The sequence below is a fragment of the Anoplolepis gracilipes genome, chromosome 4, assembly GCF_047496725.1.
Source record: "Anoplolepis gracilipes chromosome 4, ASM4749672v1, whole genome shotgun sequence".
Classification (NCBI taxonomy): Eukaryota; Metazoa; Arthropoda; class Insecta; order Hymenoptera; family Formicidae; genus Anoplolepis; species Anoplolepis gracilipes.
The window spans coordinates 11110846-11131095 of NC_132973.1; the positions used below are offsets into that span (position 1 = coordinate 11110846).

General features: G+C 33.6%; 6 protein-coding genes across 8 annotated transcripts; 3 read left to right on the plus strand and 3 right to left on the minus strand.

The window, feature by feature from the left end:
- The first annotated feature begins 178 nt into the window (after positions 1-178).
- Positions 179-920, plus strand: LOC140664514 (coiled-coil-helix-coiled-coil-helix domain-containing protein 7). The gene is made up of 3 exons (XM_072889675.1): positions 179-355; positions 511-609; positions 679-920. The coding sequence occupies exons 1-3, from the start codon at positions 209-211 to the stop codon at positions 778-780; spliced, it is 348 nt and encodes a 115-aa protein (XP_072745776.1). The 5' UTR covers positions 179-208; the 3' UTR covers positions 781-920.
- A 202-nt stretch (positions 921-1122) lies between these two features.
- LOC140664506 (ethanolaminephosphotransferase 1) lies at positions 1123-5550 on the minus strand. The gene is made up of 8 exons (XM_072889658.1): positions 4764-5550; positions 4428-4496; positions 4079-4271; positions 3559-3821; positions 3222-3379; positions 2450-2630; positions 2193-2369; positions 1123-2043 (listed from the first exon to the last, which is right to left on the minus strand). The coding sequence occupies exons 1-8, from the start codon at positions 4833-4835 to the stop codon at positions 1981-1983; spliced, it is 1176 nt and encodes a 391-aa protein (XP_072745759.1). The 5' UTR covers positions 4836-5550; the 3' UTR covers positions 1123-1980.
- A 574-nt stretch (positions 5551-6124) lies between these two features.
- LOC140664511 (CUE domain-containing protein 1) lies at positions 6125-8049 on the plus strand. Of its 2 annotated transcripts, none has more exons than XM_072889666.1 (5): positions 6125-6662; positions 6755-6893; positions 6987-7362; positions 7458-7538; positions 7623-8049. In XM_072889666.1, the coding sequence occupies exons 2-5, from the start codon at positions 6786-6788 to the stop codon at positions 7757-7759; spliced, it is 702 nt and encodes a 233-aa protein (XP_072745767.1). In that variant the 5' UTR covers positions 6125-6662; positions 6755-6785; the 3' UTR covers positions 7760-8049. The 2 variants fall into 2 exon arrangements, with proteins under 2 accessions (XP_072745767.1, XP_072745765.1); XM_072889664.1 differs by having other exon boundaries at positions 6126-6680.
- A 276-nt stretch (positions 8050-8325) lies between these two features.
- Swip (strumpellin and WASH-interacting protein) lies at positions 8326-13308 on the minus strand. 2 transcript variants are annotated; one of them, XM_072889653.1, is made up of 3 exons: positions 13118-13308; positions 10547-12812; positions 8326-10456 (listed from the first exon to the last, which is right to left on the minus strand). In XM_072889653.1, the coding sequence occupies exons 2-3, from the start codon at positions 12778-12780 to the stop codon at positions 9433-9435; spliced, it is 3258 nt and encodes a 1085-aa protein (XP_072745754.1). In that variant the 5' UTR covers positions 12781-12812; positions 13118-13308; the 3' UTR covers positions 8326-9432. The 2 variants fall into 2 exon arrangements, with proteins under 2 accessions (XP_072745754.1, XP_072745755.1); XM_072889654.1 differs by lacking the exon at positions 13118-13308 and adding an exon at positions 12926-13055.
- Positions 13309-13688: 380 nt separating this feature from the next.
- Rpl23a (ribosomal protein L23A) lies at positions 13689-15340 on the minus strand. The gene is made up of 4 exons (XM_072889422.1): positions 15247-15340; positions 14486-14784; positions 14130-14257; positions 13689-14015 (listed from the first exon to the last, which is right to left on the minus strand). The coding sequence occupies exons 1-4, from the start codon at positions 15278-15280 to the stop codon at positions 13754-13756; spliced, it is 723 nt and encodes a 240-aa protein (XP_072745523.1). The 5' UTR covers positions 15281-15340; the 3' UTR covers positions 13689-13753.
- A 597-nt stretch (positions 15341-15937) lies between these two features.
- On the plus strand, positions 15938-17294 carry LOC140664383 (ras-related protein Rab-36). Its single transcript, XM_072889424.1, has 6 exons — positions 15938-16246; positions 16323-16489; positions 16602-16703; positions 16791-16855; positions 16933-17063; positions 17106-17294. The coding sequence occupies exons 1-6, from the start codon at positions 16184-16186 to the stop codon at positions 17154-17156; spliced, it is 579 nt and encodes a 192-aa protein (XP_072745525.1). The 5' UTR covers positions 15938-16183; the 3' UTR covers positions 17157-17294.
- Positions 17295-20250: the final 2956 nt, after the last annotated feature.

The following is a 20250-nucleotide window of genomic DNA, read 5'->3' on the forward strand; positions in this document are numbered from 1 at the left end:
TTTATGTGCCCTCAACCCTTTTATTCAAATAAAATATATAGGTTATCTTTCGCAGAACACCACGTGCATCCAAGATCCAGTTTCAATGAGACGAAAATCGCAAGTACTCAATGCTTGAAAATCACCGTTTTTCTTTACCTGCAGCCGCACTTTCTGCACTTTCTTGTAATTTGTTCTCCTTTTTCTTCTCATTCTCTCTTCTTCTTCAATGTATGTACATACATATGTATATGAGGTGCTCTATTTGTTCATCAGCAAAATGAGTAAACAGGAAGATAATGTTATGGAACATGTAGGCCCTGTGAAAAAATATGCATTGAAACGAAACCAAGAACTGGATAATCCTTGTTATAAGGTATTGAAATGATTTATAATATAATTGTTAAACACTATTGAAAGTAAATCATTTTTATTTGTTCTCTCCTTTAGAGAGATAACAGTATAATGCAGTTAAAAGAACAAAATTTGTATGGTTGTAATTTGTCTAGTAATATTTTTTTTTTTTTTTAGGAGCATCTTTTATCTTTGAAATGCCTCGATTCTAATCAGAAAGAACGTGAAGCGTGCGAAGTATACTTTGTCAATTATAGAAACTGTAAAGAATTCTGGGTAAGTTCTCTTCCTATGTAATATTACTTCTTTCTCTGTACAATGGCTGAAAATATTTTTCTTATACAGACTAATGTACAGTTTGAACGTAAGTCAAAAGGTATCAAGCCATATATGCCACCATTGGAAGAGCGCAAAAAGATAAAGGCTGATTTTCTAAACTCTAAATAGTGATAAATGTACATATCATTTTACTTTGTAAAAATATCTTTTATTTTGTGATATCTTAGGTTTATTCGATACATCTTGTAATATTACACTATATATATGTAATATAGTCTTCAATAAAGTATATAAGCTCTTGTAAGCATATTAAACTTTTCAAAAAAAATATTTGTCAAATAAAAATCTTTAACTTAAATTTTGTTCAGTATGTCTTAATAAATATATTTTTTAAATCAAATGTAATAAAAAAATTCAATCAAAATGTAATTTTAATCAAAAATTTTCATTTTAACATAAAAAAAAGACAAAAGAACATTTTGTTATCAATATTACATTTGATTATATTAGAATTCTTTTATGTTGTAATGTCATACGGAAATATAATGTAATAATTATAATCATATAAATCTTAACACAAATTTACACTCAAATATAAACAATAATCACTCAATCTTTTATCATACATATTAACTTGTACTAAGTATGACTTGTGTATTACTACAACATGCATTATTATATTATTGAAATGTATATGAATTGCCAATAATTTATACATTTTTAAACATTAGAAAGAAAAAGGAAACTTAAAGAAAAGAGGAAAAGTATAGACAATACATTATTAGTAAATTAACGAATAACATCCGAGGGACAATACGTGTCAAAAATGAAGAGGTGCACATTTTAGTTTAACGCTGGATGAAGTCAGTAGCATTCAAAGAAAAAGTATTTGTACACACATATATGTATATATAAGCCCGATGTTTTAAGGAGAATATATGATAAAAAATGTTTATGGACAGACCACTGTTCTTTCAAAAGTAAAGGACTGATGCGCTGATAATTAAATTATATCACAGTAAGATTAATATAGAACAGATTTGGAAAATTTTGTTTTTAACATAGAAATAAACAGACGATTCAGCAGGTACGATTATGTTAGATGTGAAGCAAAAGAAAGCTATCACAATCTCTGCGAGTAGCACTTTTATATAATCGTATTTTGCAACGTGAAGGACGTAATTCTAGGAAATCTTTGCTCCTTCAAGTATCTTGTCATGATAATTAACTCCTCTCCTAGTGATTAAATCTAATAACAAGTTTGCATGTTATGTGTGTCAGATCTCTTCTCCCTGGTTGCTCCTCTGCGTAGGTTTTACTGATTTTCTCTTAACCCTTTCATTTTTAACATGTATCGTCGGCAAGTAGTCATTCAGAGTGATTTTTTATGGAGAACGTCTGAATACGAAAGTGACGGCACATTTGGCGCACCTGTAATTGCAAAATAGATGATGTAAATAAATTGCTTCATATGAATATATAAAAAGATATATAGATTATATAATATATAGTTATATATACAAGTGTCATAAATTTTAATTACAAGAGCTATATATATAGTTATATTTTATTAAACTTACCACACAGGTACCATAATGAATGTGTGCCAACAAAGCTACTATAGAGACTAAATACATAAATCCCAAATCTATACTAGGTAACATAAATGAGAAAGTAGCGGCTACTGCAACTGGCAATAGTATCCATGGTAATACTTCACATCTAGTATTACTCATCTGCGATACAATTAATCGACACTGTAACAGTGAACCATTAAATTAATAACATGGATAGAATCGATAGATTTTTTAAATTATATGTGTTTACAGAATCTTACACATATATTGGAAAAAATAGTGCCAATGGCAAAATATATTATTCTTGGATCCTTTTCTAAAATGTTATTTGGAGAGTGCATTATCCAAATTGTAGAAATTGCAAAAAGCAAAATCAAAGGCACCAAGGGCCGTATGGCCTCTGGAAACGTCCGCATTTTGCCCGTCTTATCTTTATATGACCTGCAAAAGACAGAAAATTGTATGTGTAAAAATAACACGAGTAATGTATATTGTAATATTGTAATTATTAATGTATGTAATGTGTAATTGCAAAAAATTAATTACAAGACCACTGTATATTCTAGAATATAGTTATTATGAAATATATAATTATCAAGTTGATGTATTATTTGCATATTTCATATATGTATATCTATGTGTGTGTGTGTATATTATATATGTATATTCTGTGGTAAATAAAGTTACTCTAATATTTTTTCTAACAAATATTTTGTTAGAAAAGACATTGGAGACAATTTTGATCTAGATAGATAATAAAATATCAAAGTCAATGATAAGTTATTATATATAAAGATTATTTATAAACTATTTTAAACAATAACTTGTGTTAAATAAATAATATAAAGAATAAAAAATTAAGAATTTATAATTACTAATATTTATTATTATTTATATACAGACTTTACTAAAATAATTTGATAAAAACTTGTCTATGTAAAAACTATGAAAACTTGTCTATATATCCTGAACTTTTTGATACGAGTTTAATTTTAGAACAAATCTTGCTATAATAATAAGATGCATACTGACTTGTATATGTTCCAAAGAACAACTGGCAAGTTAGACACAAGTGCACTAACATAAAATAACATTTCAAACATCATTCCTGCTGATATACCACCCGGCAATTCGAATTTCCAGGCTTCATGTCCACCTATGCTGGTAAGAGTAAATACTATGACAGTTGCCTATAAAATTGACAAAAAAATATAAATTTTCATTAAATGAAAATTTTTAATCTATAAGATCATAATTGCTCTATATATATATATTTAGATTTTGAGTAATTCTTCAATCATTATTATAATCTTAAAATATTCAAACCACATGCACACATACACACACATTATGACTTAAGTAAACTTACTAGCATGGAAGCATCATATCCCCAAGGAAGAAATAGCACACCCGTGTTATATTTCTCCCAGTGACTCAAATAGAAATTAATAAATACATTCCATAGTATAAAGTACATTCGTAATGGCGAGACACTGTGATCCGTTCTGCCGAAAACTGAATACATACACACAGTGATCAACATAGCGGTCCAACTATCTAAGCCATGATCAAATAATTCTCCTAAAGGACCAGAGGTTTGTGTACGTCTCGCTTGCTTTCCATCTATTCCATCTACAATATAATAATCATCAATGACCATTTTAATAGATACTGTTAAAACATTTATTTCTTAATAAATCTCTAGTTTCATATAAATTTGTATACATTTAATTCAATTGTATTCAAGTCTATTATTTTTGTTTCAAAGAAAAAATAAACTTAATGTATACATATATAATTTCCTAATCTTTTATATTAATTAAATTCTATTTTGATTCTAATAAAATTATAACTATATGTTAATGTGTATCAATTCTAAATACACATACCAAGCGTATATGCCATAAAAATGTTAAAAGCAGCTACAGCAAAGACCCATCGTGATATTGGAGGGTATTCCGGCTTGTCATCACTCGATGAGTAAAAGTAGTAGTCATAATATGCAAATAACATAAAATTCAACACGGTAAAGAGGAATCCAAAGAAGGTTAGTACATTTGGAGCAACCCACTTTGGGCAATACTATAAAATAAGACACACAATTAGTATTTGTAATAAATATTATAAGATATTGTCCTATACTATATAATACTACAAAATATATATTTTCTATATATAAATAAAAATAAAATTTTTATTACAGTATTATTCTGTTACTAAAAAGCATAGAAATCATACCTGTACTACTTTGTTCCAGAAAGGATGCATAACATATACGCTTAGGGGGCTTGTATCCAAAGAACTATACTGAAATCAGAATATTTGAAATAAGTATCGCAAATATACACTATTATTATTATTATTAAGTCAATTAATCAAGTAAGGATTTTATATATAAAATCCTTACTATTATTATATAAAATTTAATTCTATAAAATATTTATTATAATTTATATATGATTTGCATATTGTACATATATATATATATATATATATATATATATGTGTGTGTATGTGTGTGTACGTACAATTTTCTAGATTGATAATTATTGATAAATTTTAAATGAAGCTTACTTTGTAGCTCTCGAAGCCCGTGAGGTGTTCCTCAGTCAGGTATTCCACCTCGCACTTGAATTTACGATACATTCTGGAATCTCTAAAAATCTAACCACCTAACGAATCCAACGATGACTCTAACTATTGTTAATCACCGCACATTTACGCGAAAAATATCGTTCTATCGATGAGAGGCGCTCGATGGCGCAAAAACTCGGCTCTTCTAGTACGAATCTTTTCCCTCTATTTATTTTCCTTTCCTATTTGTAACAATCCGCAAAATCATCTGTCGTTAGGCGGATTCATCGTGCGAGCATTGACACAGCTCTACCTCGTGCGCGTTTCATAAACACCTGATTCCGACGTGATTTTCACTCAAGGGAGATATACAATTGCGCCTTCGTCGCGAATCGAGACTTCGCGCGAGCCGAGGCCAAGAGACGTGATGCGTGTAAATGTAATGATAAATTACACGCGTATTACGTATGCACGCATATCAGACGAGCCCGGCTTGTCGACCACAGGTCACGGACCACAACCGCATACACCACAATGCATGCGCGACGCGTTTCACGTACGGAGGAAGAAACACCGGCTGATCATCCCCCCGGATCCCGGATCGCCCACGCGCTCGCCTTTCTGTTTCAACGATCGAGAAGGGGCTCCGCATTCTGAGTCGCTGAATCGTGCTCGTTGACAGACGGCAGCACAATTGTATTTATTTCTGTGTCCGGTTTTATACACGTACATATATACATACTTACACACGCGCATACGAAAAAGGCTTTTTGGAAAGAACAAGATAAAAAATTGTGCCTTCTTATCGCAACCTCGTAACCGATAAACGACAGGTGAGAGAGTTTGTGACATTATATATTTATAATATTAATATAATTTTTTTTAAATACTGTTATATAATATATTGAAAATATGCGAAGACTTGATATTATTCAACAAGCATTGATATACATAAATAATTGTATAAATAATAAGTATAGAAAAAATACATTACGTAAAAATATTACGTAAAAAAGAAAAAAGAAGGAGAAACAATTAATTTTGCATTTGAATTTCGCGCTTGTGTTTATTTTTGCTCGGGCTAGAGAATCAATTGATCGTTGCCAACATTGTCGCAATAAAACCCCATTTTTTTTTATGGGACCTCTTCGCGGAATCTGCCGAAACGAGCCGAAAGCCAAAAGTGATGTAGCACCATAGACATAAAATACATAGACGGAACTTATTCTGACAATGAGATATGTACAAGAGTTATTAAATTAAAAAAAAAAGGCATATAATAATAAATTAATTAGATATATGATTATAAATTATACAATAATTTATAATTATAAATTTTATAATACATGTGTATCAAACGTAAAATATGTCAAATTATAAACTGTCAGACATACACGTGCACGTTCTCCCGCTGCTTTGAAACAGTACTACCGTTTGTTGAATAATACAATTGTAAATGAGATATACAATACTCGGAAGAAACCCAACAAATCGTATTCCAATGTAATGTTGCGTCTATTTTTAAACTCCCTCCCCCGTATCTACCCATATCAATTATCAATGACTAATGTTCCATCTATGTATTTGATGTGTCTATGCCAGTCTATGGTGAGCAGTGAGCACAGATTTCGATAGTTGACAACTTTTTGATGCTTGTTTAGTACATAACAGTACTAAGTACTAAGATAAGATGACATAAAAATTAGACATAGGCTGATAGCGGATCTCGTATTCTGAATGCGTCGTACGCACATATATTTGACTAATTAACAGTTTGGAAAGATGACACTATGCTAATCATCACGATTGACACTAAGTAAAGGGCAGGTCGACGTAACAACGTAACCGGTATTTGCAGATATGGGTTACGCTGTCATTTCTTGAAGATCGTCAGCAGGTGTTTGTACTTTTATATACGTACGTGTTTTTAATATATATATGCAGAGATTTATTCTCGCTAACGATTTATTCTTTGATTATAACGTATCTAGCCTCGTCAATCTCTTTGTCAAAAACTTCACCATGGCCTCTGCCACGGAGCAACAACAACAACAGACTACCCTGGAATTTTACCAGGCGATGGCTGACTTCAAGAATATGTTCCCGCAAATGGACGACGACGTGATAGAGGTGAAAATATTGAATTTGTAGACATAATAATCGTTTAACTGTATCATTAACCTGATGTACGTTGAAGTATCATATCGTTGTATTATTTGCCAGGCTGTGCTAAGATCCAATCAGGGAGCTGTCGATACTACGATCGACCAGTTGCTCACTATGAGTACCGACAACGAGAACGAAAAGATCAGAAGTGAGTTGGAACAAAAGGAAGAACTGCCAACCACTACAAAGTCACCTAGGAAAGACTCTAGCAAATCGTTAAAAACTATACATAAGTGGCAGCCACCGTTGTTGGGACCATTGCCGGATACTTTTTTAAGACTACCCCAGCAAATGTCAGATGATGGTGTTGACTCGGTGTACTCGCAAGAGAATTCTATGTTGGAGGATGAGAGAATTGCTATGTTCCTGCAGAACGAGGAGTTCATGGCAGAACTTCGTTGGAACGAAGATTTTCTATCCACGTTGGAACATGGTAAAGAATTCAAAATTTACAAGATGACAATACATTCTGTATTTAAAATGTTTACTAATGACAATACTAAAAAAAAAAAAAAAATATCTCCCTAGATTCGAAGCTTGAAAAGGGCGGTCAGACCGGTCACGATGACGAGGATCTATTTAAGGAAAGACTGAAAAATATGGGCAAACGTAAGCAATCAATTGGGAAATAATTAAATTTAAAAACCATGTTTACCTATTTTTTCTTCTTTTTAATAATAAACATTTTTACAGTATCTCGACGTAAATTCGCACAACTTACGAAAGTATTCACTCGCAGTAAGAAACGCGGCGGTAGGCAATTGTTGCCGCCGACAGCTTCCTGTGACGACCTTTTAGATCCAGAAGAGTCATCCAAACCTCAATCCTAAAGAAACATCTGTACCTATAATTCTACAGGGAATATCTGTACTCTTGTCTTACTTTATTGTGAAGGCAGAGGGCAAATTTAATAGCGTTCACAGCTTAAGTGTAATTTAAATGTCACAAAAAATAAGCATATCCATGTTGTAATTTGCAAGACAACAGAAAATTATGTTAGAGTACTGTAAGATATAATTTAATGATTTATGTTTTTGATTTACGTGACGGCTGACGAAATAATTGAAAAGATAGTTGAACAGAAATAATGAAATTGCTAGACTGAGGATTCAAAAACGTATCAATGAAAAAAACAAAAACTTACTAAGAAAAATATCAAGGAAAAAGTCTCAAATAATACACAAAATTATCAAAATATATATATGTTTTTTGGTAAATATAAATCTTGTATTTGTGTATATATATATATATATATATATATACATAATTATATAGAGGAATAATATATATTAATTAATCTTAGTCTAATATATTTCCTAATAAGGATTTTTAAATCTGTTTTAATTTTGATAAAATTAATGTGATATTTTATTGCGATATTGTGACACAAATTTTATTTTAATAGATTTTATATTTTGTTGTGATACATGTTGCTTGCTGTTATTTGTATAATTGTATGTTAATCACGCGTAATCGTCTGAAGATTGGCACGAGAAAGTTTTATGAATGAAATTTATTGAACGAAAAAGATTATTGCTGATATTGAGAAAGAAAATATTTAATATTATTTAAGAGCGATAGTTATCGTTTTAAATCGTGATAATTAAGAGATCAGATTCTTATTGTATGCAATGCGATTGCTTTTTAGCACGTGCGGCTACGAAAGTAGTTGATCATATTGTGTATATATGTCTATGTTTATCATGTACGCCAATAGGTGCGTTAATGTTATTATAGACAGAATAGTTTGTTAAAAATTTAGAAAATGCAACGTCGAGATCCAGATTAAGACAATTCCTTCGAAAAATCCAATTGTCAAGAAAGTAGAAATTATCTGATCAGGTGAATGATTCATTAAAGTAGTGAATGAAGGCTTCTATCACATTCTCAGAAATTTACATTATTGTAAATCATTTATTAAATAGTACTTATTCTATATCAGTTTAACAATATAATTTTTTTGCATAAATTATACACATGCATACTATTGCGATGAGTAATTGCTAATGAATTTGATAGAATTTACAGCTTGAAAAACATATATGCCTTCATTCATTTACTCTTTTGATTCTACTTGTTATTGCAAATAGTAATTGCACCTTTTTTAGACATAATAAATCCTAGTCGCTCAGTCTAGCCATTATTGAACGAGAATCTGATATAATGATATTGTGAATGTAGAATATATTTATAAAAAGTGATTGTAAAAAATCTAAGTCATTTACAATAACATATGCTCTATGATTTTATATATATATATATACATATATAAAATCGAAAGAGACGCTAGACTGCATTATATTTACTTTAAATTCTGTTCAAATTCAAAATTAGGAATAAAATTAAGAAATAGTTCTATATAAATGTATATTTATTTTTTTATAATCATTTATGATTTATATCGATTATTTCTCCCTTAACAATCAAACAAGAAATCAACTCGAGTCCAAGAATATAGAATTGTATTATATTAAAGTATCGAAATAATATCGGCTGTCTCGCGTTACGTGTCAGGTTGTTTGAAAAACACTCTAGCACCAGAAAGACTATAGTACAATAACTGGAATTCAGCATTTCTTTCAGCGAGACGTTGGAGAGTAAGCGCTCTGGTTTGCTGGAGTTTTTCGTCACCGTGATCGTCCTTACTTTCGGCAGCAATCTTTTCCTGAGCAAAGTGCTGTTCCACTGTCTTGAACCAATGCAGGCTGTCCAGCTCTGCGCTCTGGTCGAGCAATGCGTTGATGTAGGCAATACCCATCGCAAAGCCGTCGTCAGTAAAGGCCGCTCCAGTTTGGTTCTTTTTGAACATTTTCTCTTTATTCGACACAGAATTATCTACGAAACTGAGCGTCAGCGGCGGCACGATAGCGTAGAACTGCTGCAGATGGTAAGACTTGGCATCGCGAAACGCTGACGTGAACACATCCACCAGTAGCTTAAAGTACTGGATGCCCTCGGTGAAGTTGCGTACAAGATCGGCGATGTCGTCCTCCAGTCGTCTGGACGCTGCTTGCGTTTCGACGCTGTAATTCAGTCCGCGACAAAGTGTTTCGAACGGCACTGTTTTCTCGATGTCCGGTAGAAAGGATACCGCATTGGAGCTAGCGTGGAGACCGCCGGAACGGATCAGCCGCACGTAGCCGAGCGCATTGCCGATTTGCGTGATCAACTGACGAAACTGATCTAGATAGCTTAATCCGTCCGCGGTCATGCCCAGTTTCCGGATGCCTTTCTGGAATTTCTCTGCTCGCTCATATGTATATGGAGCGGCACCCGCTTCCCGTTGTGCCCGGACAAATCTGATGTCGCGCATTAATCGCGACTTGATGTGCTCGTCGAAGAGGAATTGTGAAAACGTATGCAGTTTAACGCGCAGGAATTGGTAAACAAAGTTCACCGTGGTACTCATGATACCGGTGCCGTGGGTGCGAATCGAATTGGCAATGTGTCGGATACCGATGGTATTGAGATGCTTGTTACCACTGCTGTGCTCTATGAACGTCTGCGTGTTCAGATTGTACAGATACCTATGAAAAACGATAATTAATATATATATATATATATATTAATATATATCAATTAATTTTTAAATATTAATAATTAATAATTTTGTCTACCTGGAAACAAACACGTGTATGTTACGCATGATTTCTAGAGCATCTAGACCTTGCTCGAGGGTCTGCGTCGGCAAATGATCTTGCACTGTGTCTAGACCCATCTTATAGCTGGCCAGTGTATGCATCATCCGATAGGTTCTCCAATCATGCAGAGCTACTGTTGTCAGATTGTAAAACATATCATCCAGATAATGTTCGACGAACCTCTTGGTGCAGACCATGTTTTCGAGCAAAGGCAGTGGCGGGACGCGCACCACTCTGCCGCTGTCCTTGGCACCAATGTTGAAGGGATTCGCGGAATCTAGTTTGAGATGGGCATGCACATGCAGTCGTAGACTAGTCTCGATTTCGTGACAGGCTGGCTTCAGCACGTTTTTCACCAGGCTCTCCCTAAGCTCCGCAATATGTTTTTCCCTCAACTCATCCGATCCCTGCTCACTCACGGCACTGTTGAAGGCGGCGAACAGGTGAGCGATGTGACAGACACCGGTGTTGCCGTCGACGACTGAGGAGAGGTAGGCGGGCAGCATATTTTGATGATGCAACAGCAACGAATAGTCGCCGAGCTCGTCGACAAGCTCGTGCAGCTCAGCCACGGCATCATAACTGTCTAGTAGAAATCGTAGCTTCACCACGTCCTCCTCGCGAAAGGTATCAGTCAGCTGGCTAGCACATGCCAGCGTGCAGCGCACTATCAACCGTCTATCCGCGCTTGCCGGGCCGCTTATCAACCGCATACCGAGCCCTATCAGCGATAATGCGTCCAGTCGTTCTCTGCTATAACTTTTGTCCTTCTGAACGAGACCTTTGCGCGCCGTCTCCAGCATAGCTAGCATATAATAAGCTAAATATTGTAGTACCTGCGCCTGTGATTGCACCACGATCGGTCCAAGCGCGTAAAACGTTGTTTGCAAAGATTTTTGCAATTCTACGATTCTGCAGATCAGTTGCACTGTGTTGCGGCTCATCGGCTTCGACAGAGAAGCGTGAAGATTCGTTATGAACGCGACCGTCTCTCGCATCTGGGACAAGAGAGTTAACAAATCCGTCAGCAGCGTACGCTTCTGCCCGATATCCGACACCTGGAGATTTGTCCTTGTAAGGATACTCTGCATCTCCACACACCAGGTCGTTGCTCGGTGTATTAGATTGTTCGCTATAGTCGGCAATCTTTGCGTTCTCGCTTGTAGAATCTTTTCACCTATTTGTGGACTCACGGCGGCACCGGTTTCCTTTGGAATAATATTGCTGAGGAATTTGCTAGGCACCCAAATCACATTTCCTACCAACGTGACCGCGTAGAACCTCTTGTTTGCCTCCAGTACTCTCTTGATTAATCTCTTGTCGCAAGCGCCAAACAGTTTTATCACTATCGCGACGCCAATGTTGGCTCTTATCCAGTTTTTGTTCAATGCAGAATTGTCATTGGATTTAGTCTCCACATCTGTGATTGTGTTTTTCAAATAGCTGACGATTTGCTCGCTCATAACAACACCTTTATTCACATCCATCACATGCTCGATTGCCTTCAAAAACATATTCCTTCGTAACAATTTCTCCTGTAAATCCTTGAGTAGATGATCGAATGTCTCTAGCTTCGCCTCGGCGACGCCGAACTGCGACGGATTGTGCATCATGGAACGTACATGCATCCTGTATTTTTTCCACTGATCCACTATTGTTGGTTGAGCATCGATGATCTCGTCGAGAGTCATAAAGATCACAAATAGATCTATGAAGCTTTCTATAAGAGTGGGTAAATAGATCTCGTGGACAGCACCAGATAGACTTGCCAATTGTTGCGTAGTCAAGTGCACAACGGTTGACATCCGATTGGCAAAAATGGACAGATCCTGCAGATCAGAGAGCAATTTAGTCACACTAGGGAGATCATCATCTGCGCATCTCTCCCCATGGGTAAAGAGTTTTGCGTAGAAACCAGCAGCTTCCATCTTCAAGAGCCTGATTTCTCTGCATGTTCCTACAACAGCCGCCAGCAGCTTGGACAGTGCCTTATTCTCCATCTCTACCAGAGAGAGGATGCTAATGTTTTCCTTCGCTTTGTAAACAAGACGCAGAGGACCTTCTATAATATACTCTAGCGTAGAGTCACCACTCCAGGATTTTGCCACCAGGTTTTCAAAGAACTCCCCATACTTTCGCAGGTGCATAGCACCTGCAGCCTTGAAGATGCTTTCATCTTTCTTGGAATTCCATGCTGGTGCCTCTATCATTTTGAATTAGTGAATTATGCAATTCTGATAATCTGCAACAATTATTAGAAATATAAATTACACAACCTTTATATATATATATATTAATAACCAGTTTTTTTAATGATGTGGAAAATTTATTTGACATATGATACAATCTACTTACTCATACACACATCTATTTTAGCATGCATTCGAGTTTAGATAATAATGTGACAGATTGTTCTTTTATTTTCGTACAGTAAAATTCATTGTTGCTATCCAAAACGACTATAACTTTAACTTTTTTTTATACATATTAATATTATTAAGTTTTTTTAACGATGTGGAAAATTTATTTGACATATAATTTACTTACCTCGCACATTATATTTTTTCATACGTATCTACTTTAGCATGCATTTGAGTTTAAATAATAATGTGACAGACTTTTGTTTTCGTAAAATGATTTATAGTAACATTCATTGTCGCTATCCAAAACGACTATAACTTCAACATTTTTTCATTTGACATTTATTAATCTACACTTGTTCGAGATGAATGAGTGTTTTCAAGTGTAGTTAATGTTGTACTATTCACGATAGATGGCGATACATTACGAGATCACGATACATTATCGCGAGTACAGTCGATATTCTTTACCATCTTGAAATAACACGTGGCTCTACGAAGGATGTATCGTAATTTTCAGATATTTTTTTATTCAACATTTTCACTGAAGAAAAATCTTTTCCAAATTGATCAGAGAAACCCCCAGTTTAAAAAGATCTGGTAATTACAATACACCCTGTATATATAATGCAAATAAAAAATGTTTGAAATCTATTGATTTAAAAAGAAATTTAATTGATTAGACTTTTTGTTTTTGCTCTATTGTTTAAAAAAACATAATGGAGCAAGAGTGGCGAAATAATGCGGATAAGTCAATGTCCATATTGATATTTTTTATTATCAGTACAGATTTTATTTTATTTTTTAACAAGAGAGATAGAAATTATATGATGCCAATCTTGTTGGCGACGTCAAGAGCGTCGTAGTCACGCGTCAAACGCACATACGCCTTCTTTTTGCCATCTGGCCTAATCAAAGTGTTCACTTTCGCTACATCGACATCATAGAGTTTCTTGATCGACGCCTTAATGTGATATTTGTTGGCGCTTGTGTGCACAATGAAGACCAGAGTATTATTGTCTTCGATCTTCTTCATCGCTGCTTCCGTCGTAAGCGGAAACTTTATTATATTGAAAGCATCCATGCTGAAATAAAAGTTTCGAAAATGTAACGATAGATTTTCAAAGAAAATTCATGTAAATCTAGATTTTGTTAGATATCTTAAAAAAAAAATTCGAGCATTTGAGCTCTCTTCTCACCGATTTCTGTTTGGAACAGATTTACGTGGATACTTGGGATTCCTCGGTGGTCTGAAAGTCTTGGGTCTGTGGAAATGGACAGAGGTCCTGATTTTCCGTACCCTAGATCCATGTACTCCCTTCAAGATCTACATGAAACAAACATGCAATTGCCAGTGTCAATAACACAAATATATGCAATTAAATATGTATCTTATGTTTTTTAATTCTTCAGTATTGTGTTAAAAGTTATTTTCACAGAAATTCAAAGAGATTCCCACACTTGTAAATCATCATATACAGGAGTAGTATTTTTTTGAGACAAAAGGAGATTAAAAAAATTAATAATTTGTAAGAAAATTTATTTGAAAAATAACCTTCTTTTGCGCCTTGAGAGCTTTTTGCAGAGGAGCTGCTGATTTTCCACCCTTCGGGGTCTTTTTAGTAGCCTGTACATTTTTCTTCGGTTTGCTGATCAATGGTTTACTGGCAAGCTTAAGGACAGGTTTAGTCGCAGGCTTGCTTGCAGCAGGTTTGGCAGCACTCGCTGGTTTTGCAGCCGCTGGTTTCTTTGCTGCTGCTGGCTTGGCTGCAGGCTTTGTCACTTTAGAAGTGGAAGCCGTGGTAGCTGGCTTTTTCTCCGCCTTCTTCTCTGTCTTCTTCTCTGCAGGCTTACCTATCATTTATAAAAATAATGTGAAATAATTACACTGATAACTGAGAAAATACACTGAAAAGGGAAGAATTGAAAATATTTCTAATATTTATATTATTCTTATAAAAAAATGAGACAGCTCTGTGCTCTTTCCATTTTCTAGGTTATGATACACAGCATATAAATATTAAATCAAATAACGCTATTGCAAGAGGTTACAATTCACATAAAAGAGATATGTAAAGTTTCGAAAAATATCTTTCTGCAAATATTTTTAATCTAAAAACAAGGATAAAGATGTACATGTATATTCGAGAAACGATCAAGCACATGGGTATGACGGGTTGTGTTCTCGGTATGATTAATTTTGAATAACGTAACATTGTTACAAATTTATGTTAATTAACAAGCACCATTCATTATAAAATGTATTAATTCAAAAGAGAAAATAAAGTGAATGTTATAAATTGTTTTCAAATCTACCTGCTTTATCAGTAGGTTTCGGTTTAGGAGCCATTTTACTGAAAAGAACGTAAAGGAGAACGTCAACGTGAAGCGGAAGTAGTATCGGCCAATTCGACTACTACGCTAATTGTTGACGGACGAAACAGGATTTTCAAAATGGAGATTGCTAGGGTCGAATTATCGATTATCGACCGGGAATTAGTGTATAATTTGTTTCGAATTTTTCACTTATGTACATACAGTCATTAACTGTTAATAAATTAATAAAATGAACGATTTAGAAGGAAAAGAATTTTAAATGAGAGTAAAAATCGATAAAATATTTGCAAGAACAGAAGAGAAAAGAGAAAGAAAGATGCAAGTATTATTTAAAAATAAAAATTACATCGGTATTTAATAAATAATAAATTAATATATATATATATATATATATATAATGTATATATAAATGAAAAAAATATTAGTCAGATATATGTGGTTTTCGAAAAGAAAGAGAAAATAATTTAAAAATTGTATATATAATTATATATGATATTAATAATTTTTTAATTATTATTATATAGTTATTATATAATTTTTTAATTATAATAATATAATATAATTTTAATAATATAAAATAATTGACGATAAATTTCTCGTATTAGTTTCCAAATGTTACACCTATCGTGTTCGACAATCTCACCCCGTATATTTTAGTTCCCCCACGTGTGTTACAATCGAGCACCTGCCACAGCAACCAATGTTTTGTTTTGACTCACACGGAATTACTTACTCATATGTTGTGTTCACATAATAATCCACACTAGAGTTATCAGTGAAAAGTTTTAGACAATTCGGTGCGACGTATAAAAGATCAATCTTAACATGTCTATGTAGTTATATATACATAATACACGTATAAAATAAAAACTGTATTATTTTTCAAGATGCTTTAATCCTTCTTTTGGACAGTGCAATGTTGGAAACGCGCTCTGCGGTTTACAAAATGATGAAAGAAAAAGCCCACGATGAGAGACAAGTAAGTACAATATTTGTTAAAATGATTTTTTTTTTTTTATTAATACAGTTTTCTTTTTTCAATCTTCTCCAAATAGATAACTAATTGGCCGCCACCTTTTTCGTCAGAGATGACACCATATACCGAAACCGATTTCGGTAATTTAATCAGGCGAACTTGTAAAAACAAGAACTTGACCCTCAGAATCTCTAAAGTGATTGTCATTGGTGACGTTGCTGTCGGAAAAACATCATTAGTAAACCAGTAAATTCGAACTTAACAAAAAAATTTTTTAAAATAACAAAGATTTATTACTATCATTTAAAAAAAATGTTTATATTTGGATGATAAAACACATTATAATTGCTTTATACAGTTTTTGTCACAAACTCTTCGATAATAATTACAAGGCTACAATCGGCGTGGACTTTGAAGTGGAGAGATTTGATATCCTCGGCTTGCCTTTCCATTTGCAAATGTAATGAAATTTCAAATATTCTGAAAATATTTACAAATGTTTATATAAATGTATGTGTACGATAATAATTTGAAATAACATTTGCAGATGGGATACTGCTGGACAGGAAAGGTTCAAATGTATAGCAGCGTCTTATTATCGTGGCGCTAATGGTTAATCAATATTATTTAAAACATTTTCCTTTATTTTATTATTCGTTTATATAACTTATACATATCTTATTTCACAGTAATTATGGTTGTTTTCGATGTAAGTAACCTGATATCACTGGCGCACTGTCAACAATGGTTAAACGAAGCGAGTCGCAGCAACGTTGGTCCTTACCACATTTTTCTAGTCGGTGCCAAAAAGGATTTATTGGTATGTGTGGTAAATGTAAAAAATGATAACCGTTTTCTCTAGATTACCATTACCATTTTGGGAAATACCAGTCTCATCAGGTGTACGACATAATTGAAAAACGAGCGGCGGAAACGGCGAGAAGGATGCGGGCAGAATATTGGGCGGTCTCCTCGAGAACGGGCAACGGAGTATCCGAATTATTTACTCGTATCGCTGCACTCACTTTTCAGGCAATGGCATTGCGTGAGATGCAGAGTTTAAAACTCGAACCGATCAACATTGGCTCAACGACAATAAGTAAGTAGAGATATATTTCAATCTCGTAGCTCATATGATTATGTAAAAGAGATTATTCTTGGTATCGCAAAGATAAATTATATTATTTGTTTTTTTTTTAGCGTTAAAAAGGCAATCGAAAGAAGCCGAGACGAAGGCACAGAGAGTGCCAAAATGTCTCAAATGCCCGTCGTAATGGCTGAATTTAATATAAATATATTAAATGGTAAAAAAAAAACATTACAGTTTTTCGGCGATTTGTCTATATAATTAATGAATAAAGAGACGCATAGATATTTTAAATAATTGTAATAAATTTAACAATCTTATTCTTCGCATATATTGCATGCGGAAATTAAATCGCAATTTCGAATCGCAGCTGTTCTCGCATCCGCGTCGCGTTGAATTTCCCGCGCCAACTGCGTGCTTCTGATCACTGCCGTTCGTGGCATCACCGTTCTTACTACCCCCATTACTGCTCTATGTATCGCTCTTTCGTGCTTGTTACGTATCACCCGTCTTAAGGATTTTAGCCAATGAAAAAAGAGATTACAGCTGTGGCAACAGCGGATACATCACTAATCGTGGTCGATCGTGGTCGATCGTTGCGTTTCTTGCGCGACGGTTTTGTCTTCGTCGGTGCTCGCAAAAAATATTCGTCTTGCATCAAATTATTGTGTAATTTTAGCCGCTAAATTGTTTATCACGTGATTGCCGCTACAGAAAATTGGAGCAAGACGGATCAACGACGACGAGTTGCTCCGAGCGTTTTATTTGACAGGTAAATTTCGAACTGCATTCCGACAGGTGATAACGTAATAGGGGGGGGGGAAATCTAAGTCACGTGATTGGCAATATTCGCATGCAACGTATGAACTTTGTCAAGTTTTTCTGAGAAAATAAAAATATTTTTACGTTGTATAAATACATACAGTGTACAGTACATCTGTTTTATATAGTTTTAATTCGTAACATCAACTCGAGTGGCATTGGCTGCTGTTCGGTTTAAGGCACAATTCCAAATGAAATTATTTGTTTAAATCAATATTGATAATATACAGATTAATAAAAAAATATTAATAGCAACTAGAAAGTGTGGAACTAGCGGAGTAATTAGAGAGAGTGCGATACGCGATTTCCTTTATATCAATGATTATAGTTTACAGTATACGCGCGTGTCTTGTACCTTGTGTCACGTATACGTGTGTAAAAAATATTTTCAATTTTTTTCTCTAATGTACTCTGGAAACATCTTTTTGCTTGCGTAAATCTATGATGCAAACAAGAGACTCTTGCGTGTTTAATACATAAATCTCATGAAGAATTCTTGTGAATACTGATGTACTGGATATCATTAATTCGATTGTGCACGTGTCCATTTGATGATGAATGAATTTTACAACGGTCACTCAGTTCAAACTCAAGTATTACGTCTCATTGTCAATATAATCATTTTTCAAATCTGTTATCTTGATATAATTTATACAAACGAAATCGATTGTATTGTAAAAAAAAAAAACAATATTTTAACAATAACTTGAACCCTTAATAAAATACGTGTTTATATTTTTATACATTTATTAATATATTTAAACTGCAAAAGAGAGAGAGAGGGAGAGAGAGACAACAATAGTAAAAATATGTTAAAAAGTTGGAAAGGTTAAATCTCTCTCTCTCTCTCTCTCTCTCTTTTTCTCTCTCTCCAGGACAACTCAGGTTCAATCGGAGACATTTTCCGGGACAATTTTAATGCGAGATAAAGAGCTTAAATCCGGGATGTCTGGTCACTTTAAGCGTAGTCTACAATGAGACTTTAAGACGTAAGACTTAAGAAATTAACCAATCATATTCATGATTTTTTTCTAAACTCAATTATAATTTATTAATTTCTTAAGTCTTACGTCTTAAGGTCTCCATTGTAGACCACGCTTTAGGCCAGGTCTACAATAGCTGTAGTAAGCCTTAAATCGTAAAAAGTGAACCAATTGTATTATTACTCTTTCCTAAAGTCAATTGTAATTGGTTTATTTCTTACAGCTTAAGGCTTACTACACCTATTGTAGACCCGGCCTTACTTTTAATGTAGTTTAATACGTTGACATCCATAGCTATCAACTACCAACACATGTTTTTGACGTTGTATTATCACGTGTTCGACACTTAAGTATAATAATTGCAATTAATTGTTTGTTATAATATTCGTTCTAACATTATAGTTTTAACATAAAAAATAAAGTCTAATATTTGCATAATTCTATATTATTATTTTATTAATGTAATATATGATACATATAAAATATTAAGGAGATACCGAATTACCGACCAAGTTCTAACTTAAAAAAACAATATTTATAAATTTTTAGAAATGAGCTAGAAGCCTAGATAAAAAAAAATTTTGTTACAGAAAATGTTGTTGCCACACAACATTTTCTGCAACGAAATTTTCTAAGCTCATTTCTAAAAGTTCACAAATATTCTTTCATGTAATTCTGATCCAGAAAAACCTGTTTTATTTTATGTGTATAAATTGCAACTTTTATATTAAACAAATATATTGTTTTGTTAGGTTAGAACTCGGTGCGGCATCTCGTTAAATCGGATTAAATGAATTCAATTAAAAGTATTAACGGTTAAAAAGTTAAAAAAAATATACATACATTAAAAAAATATATATAATACATATATTATTTTATTTAATTTATATGTTTTTATAATTTTATCTCTCATATACATTACTATATGTATATGTTATTAATATATTATCAAGTAATTATTTGCATATGACGCTATTAATATGAATGAACGAGTATATTTTTCGCAAAATTTGATGTATTTTTTGAGCCAATTTTTGGCCTATTACTTTTTATTGCTTTTCGAGTTATCCAATTTCTATTAAAGATCTGTGTCAATGTGTTTCCTTTTCTTCTAT

Coding starts and splice junctions, on each gene's coding strand:
- LOC140664383 (XM_072889424.1), top strand. CDS start 16,184: ATGTTGGAAACGCGCTCTGCGGTTTACAAAATGATGAAAGAAAAAGCC. Junction 16,490..16,601: donor AAAACATCATTAGTAAACCA/GTAAATTCGAAC, acceptor TGCTTTATACAG/TTTTTGTCACAAACTCTTCG. Junction 16,704..16,790: donor TTGCCTTTCCATTTGCAAAT/GTAATGAAATTT, acceptor TAACATTTGCAG/ATGGGATACTGCTGGACAGG.
- Rpl23a (XM_072889422.1), bottom strand. CDS start 15,280: ATGGCTCCTAAACCGAAACCTACTGATAAAGCAG. Junction 14,785..15,246: donor GAAACCTACTGATAAAGCAG/GTAGATTTGAAA, acceptor TATAAATGATAG/GTAAGCCTGCAGAGAAGAAG. Junction 14,016..14,129: donor TCTGTTCCAAACAGAAATCG/GTGAGAAGAGAG, acceptor CTTTTATTTCAG/CATGGATGCTTTCAATATAA.
- Swip (XM_072889653.1), bottom strand. CDS start 12,780: ATGATAGAGGCACCAGCATGGAATTCCAAGAAAGATGAAAGCATCTTC. Junction 10,457..10,546: donor ATACACGTGTTTGTTTCCAG/GTAGACAAAATT, acceptor CGTTTTTCATAG/GTATCTGTACAATCTGAACA.
- LOC140664506 (XM_072889658.1), bottom strand. CDS start 4,835: ATGTATCGTAAATTCAAGTGCGAGGTGGAATACCTGACTGAGGAACAC. Junction 4,272..4,427: donor TCTGGAACAAAGTAGTACAG/GTATGATTTCTA, acceptor CTTATTTTATAG/TATTGCCCAAAGTGGGTTGC. Junction 2,631..3,221: donor GTTCTTTGGAACATATACAA/GTCAGTATGCAT, acceptor TGTCTTTTGCAG/GTCATATAAAGATAAGACGG.
- LOC140664511 (XM_072889666.1), top strand. CDS start 6,786: ATGGCCTCTGCCACGGAGCAACAACAACAACAGACTACCCTGGAATTT. Junction 6,894..6,986: donor TGGACGACGACGTGATAGAG/GTGAAAATATTG, acceptor ATTATTTGCCAG/GCTGTGCTAAGATCCAATCA. Junction 7,539..7,622: donor ACTGAAAAATATGGGCAAAC/GTAAGCAATCAA, acceptor ACATTTTTACAG/TATCTCGACGTAAATTCGCA.
- LOC140664514 (XM_072889675.1), top strand. CDS start 209: ATGTATGTACATACATATGTATATGAGGTGCTCTATTTGTTCATCAGC. Junction 356..510: donor TGGATAATCCTTGTTATAAG/GTATTGAAATGA, acceptor TTTTTTTTTTAG/GAGCATCTTTTATCTTTGAA. Junction 610..678: donor GAAACTGTAAAGAATTCTGG/GTAAGTTCTCTT, acceptor TTTCTTATACAG/ACTAATGTACAGTTTGAACG.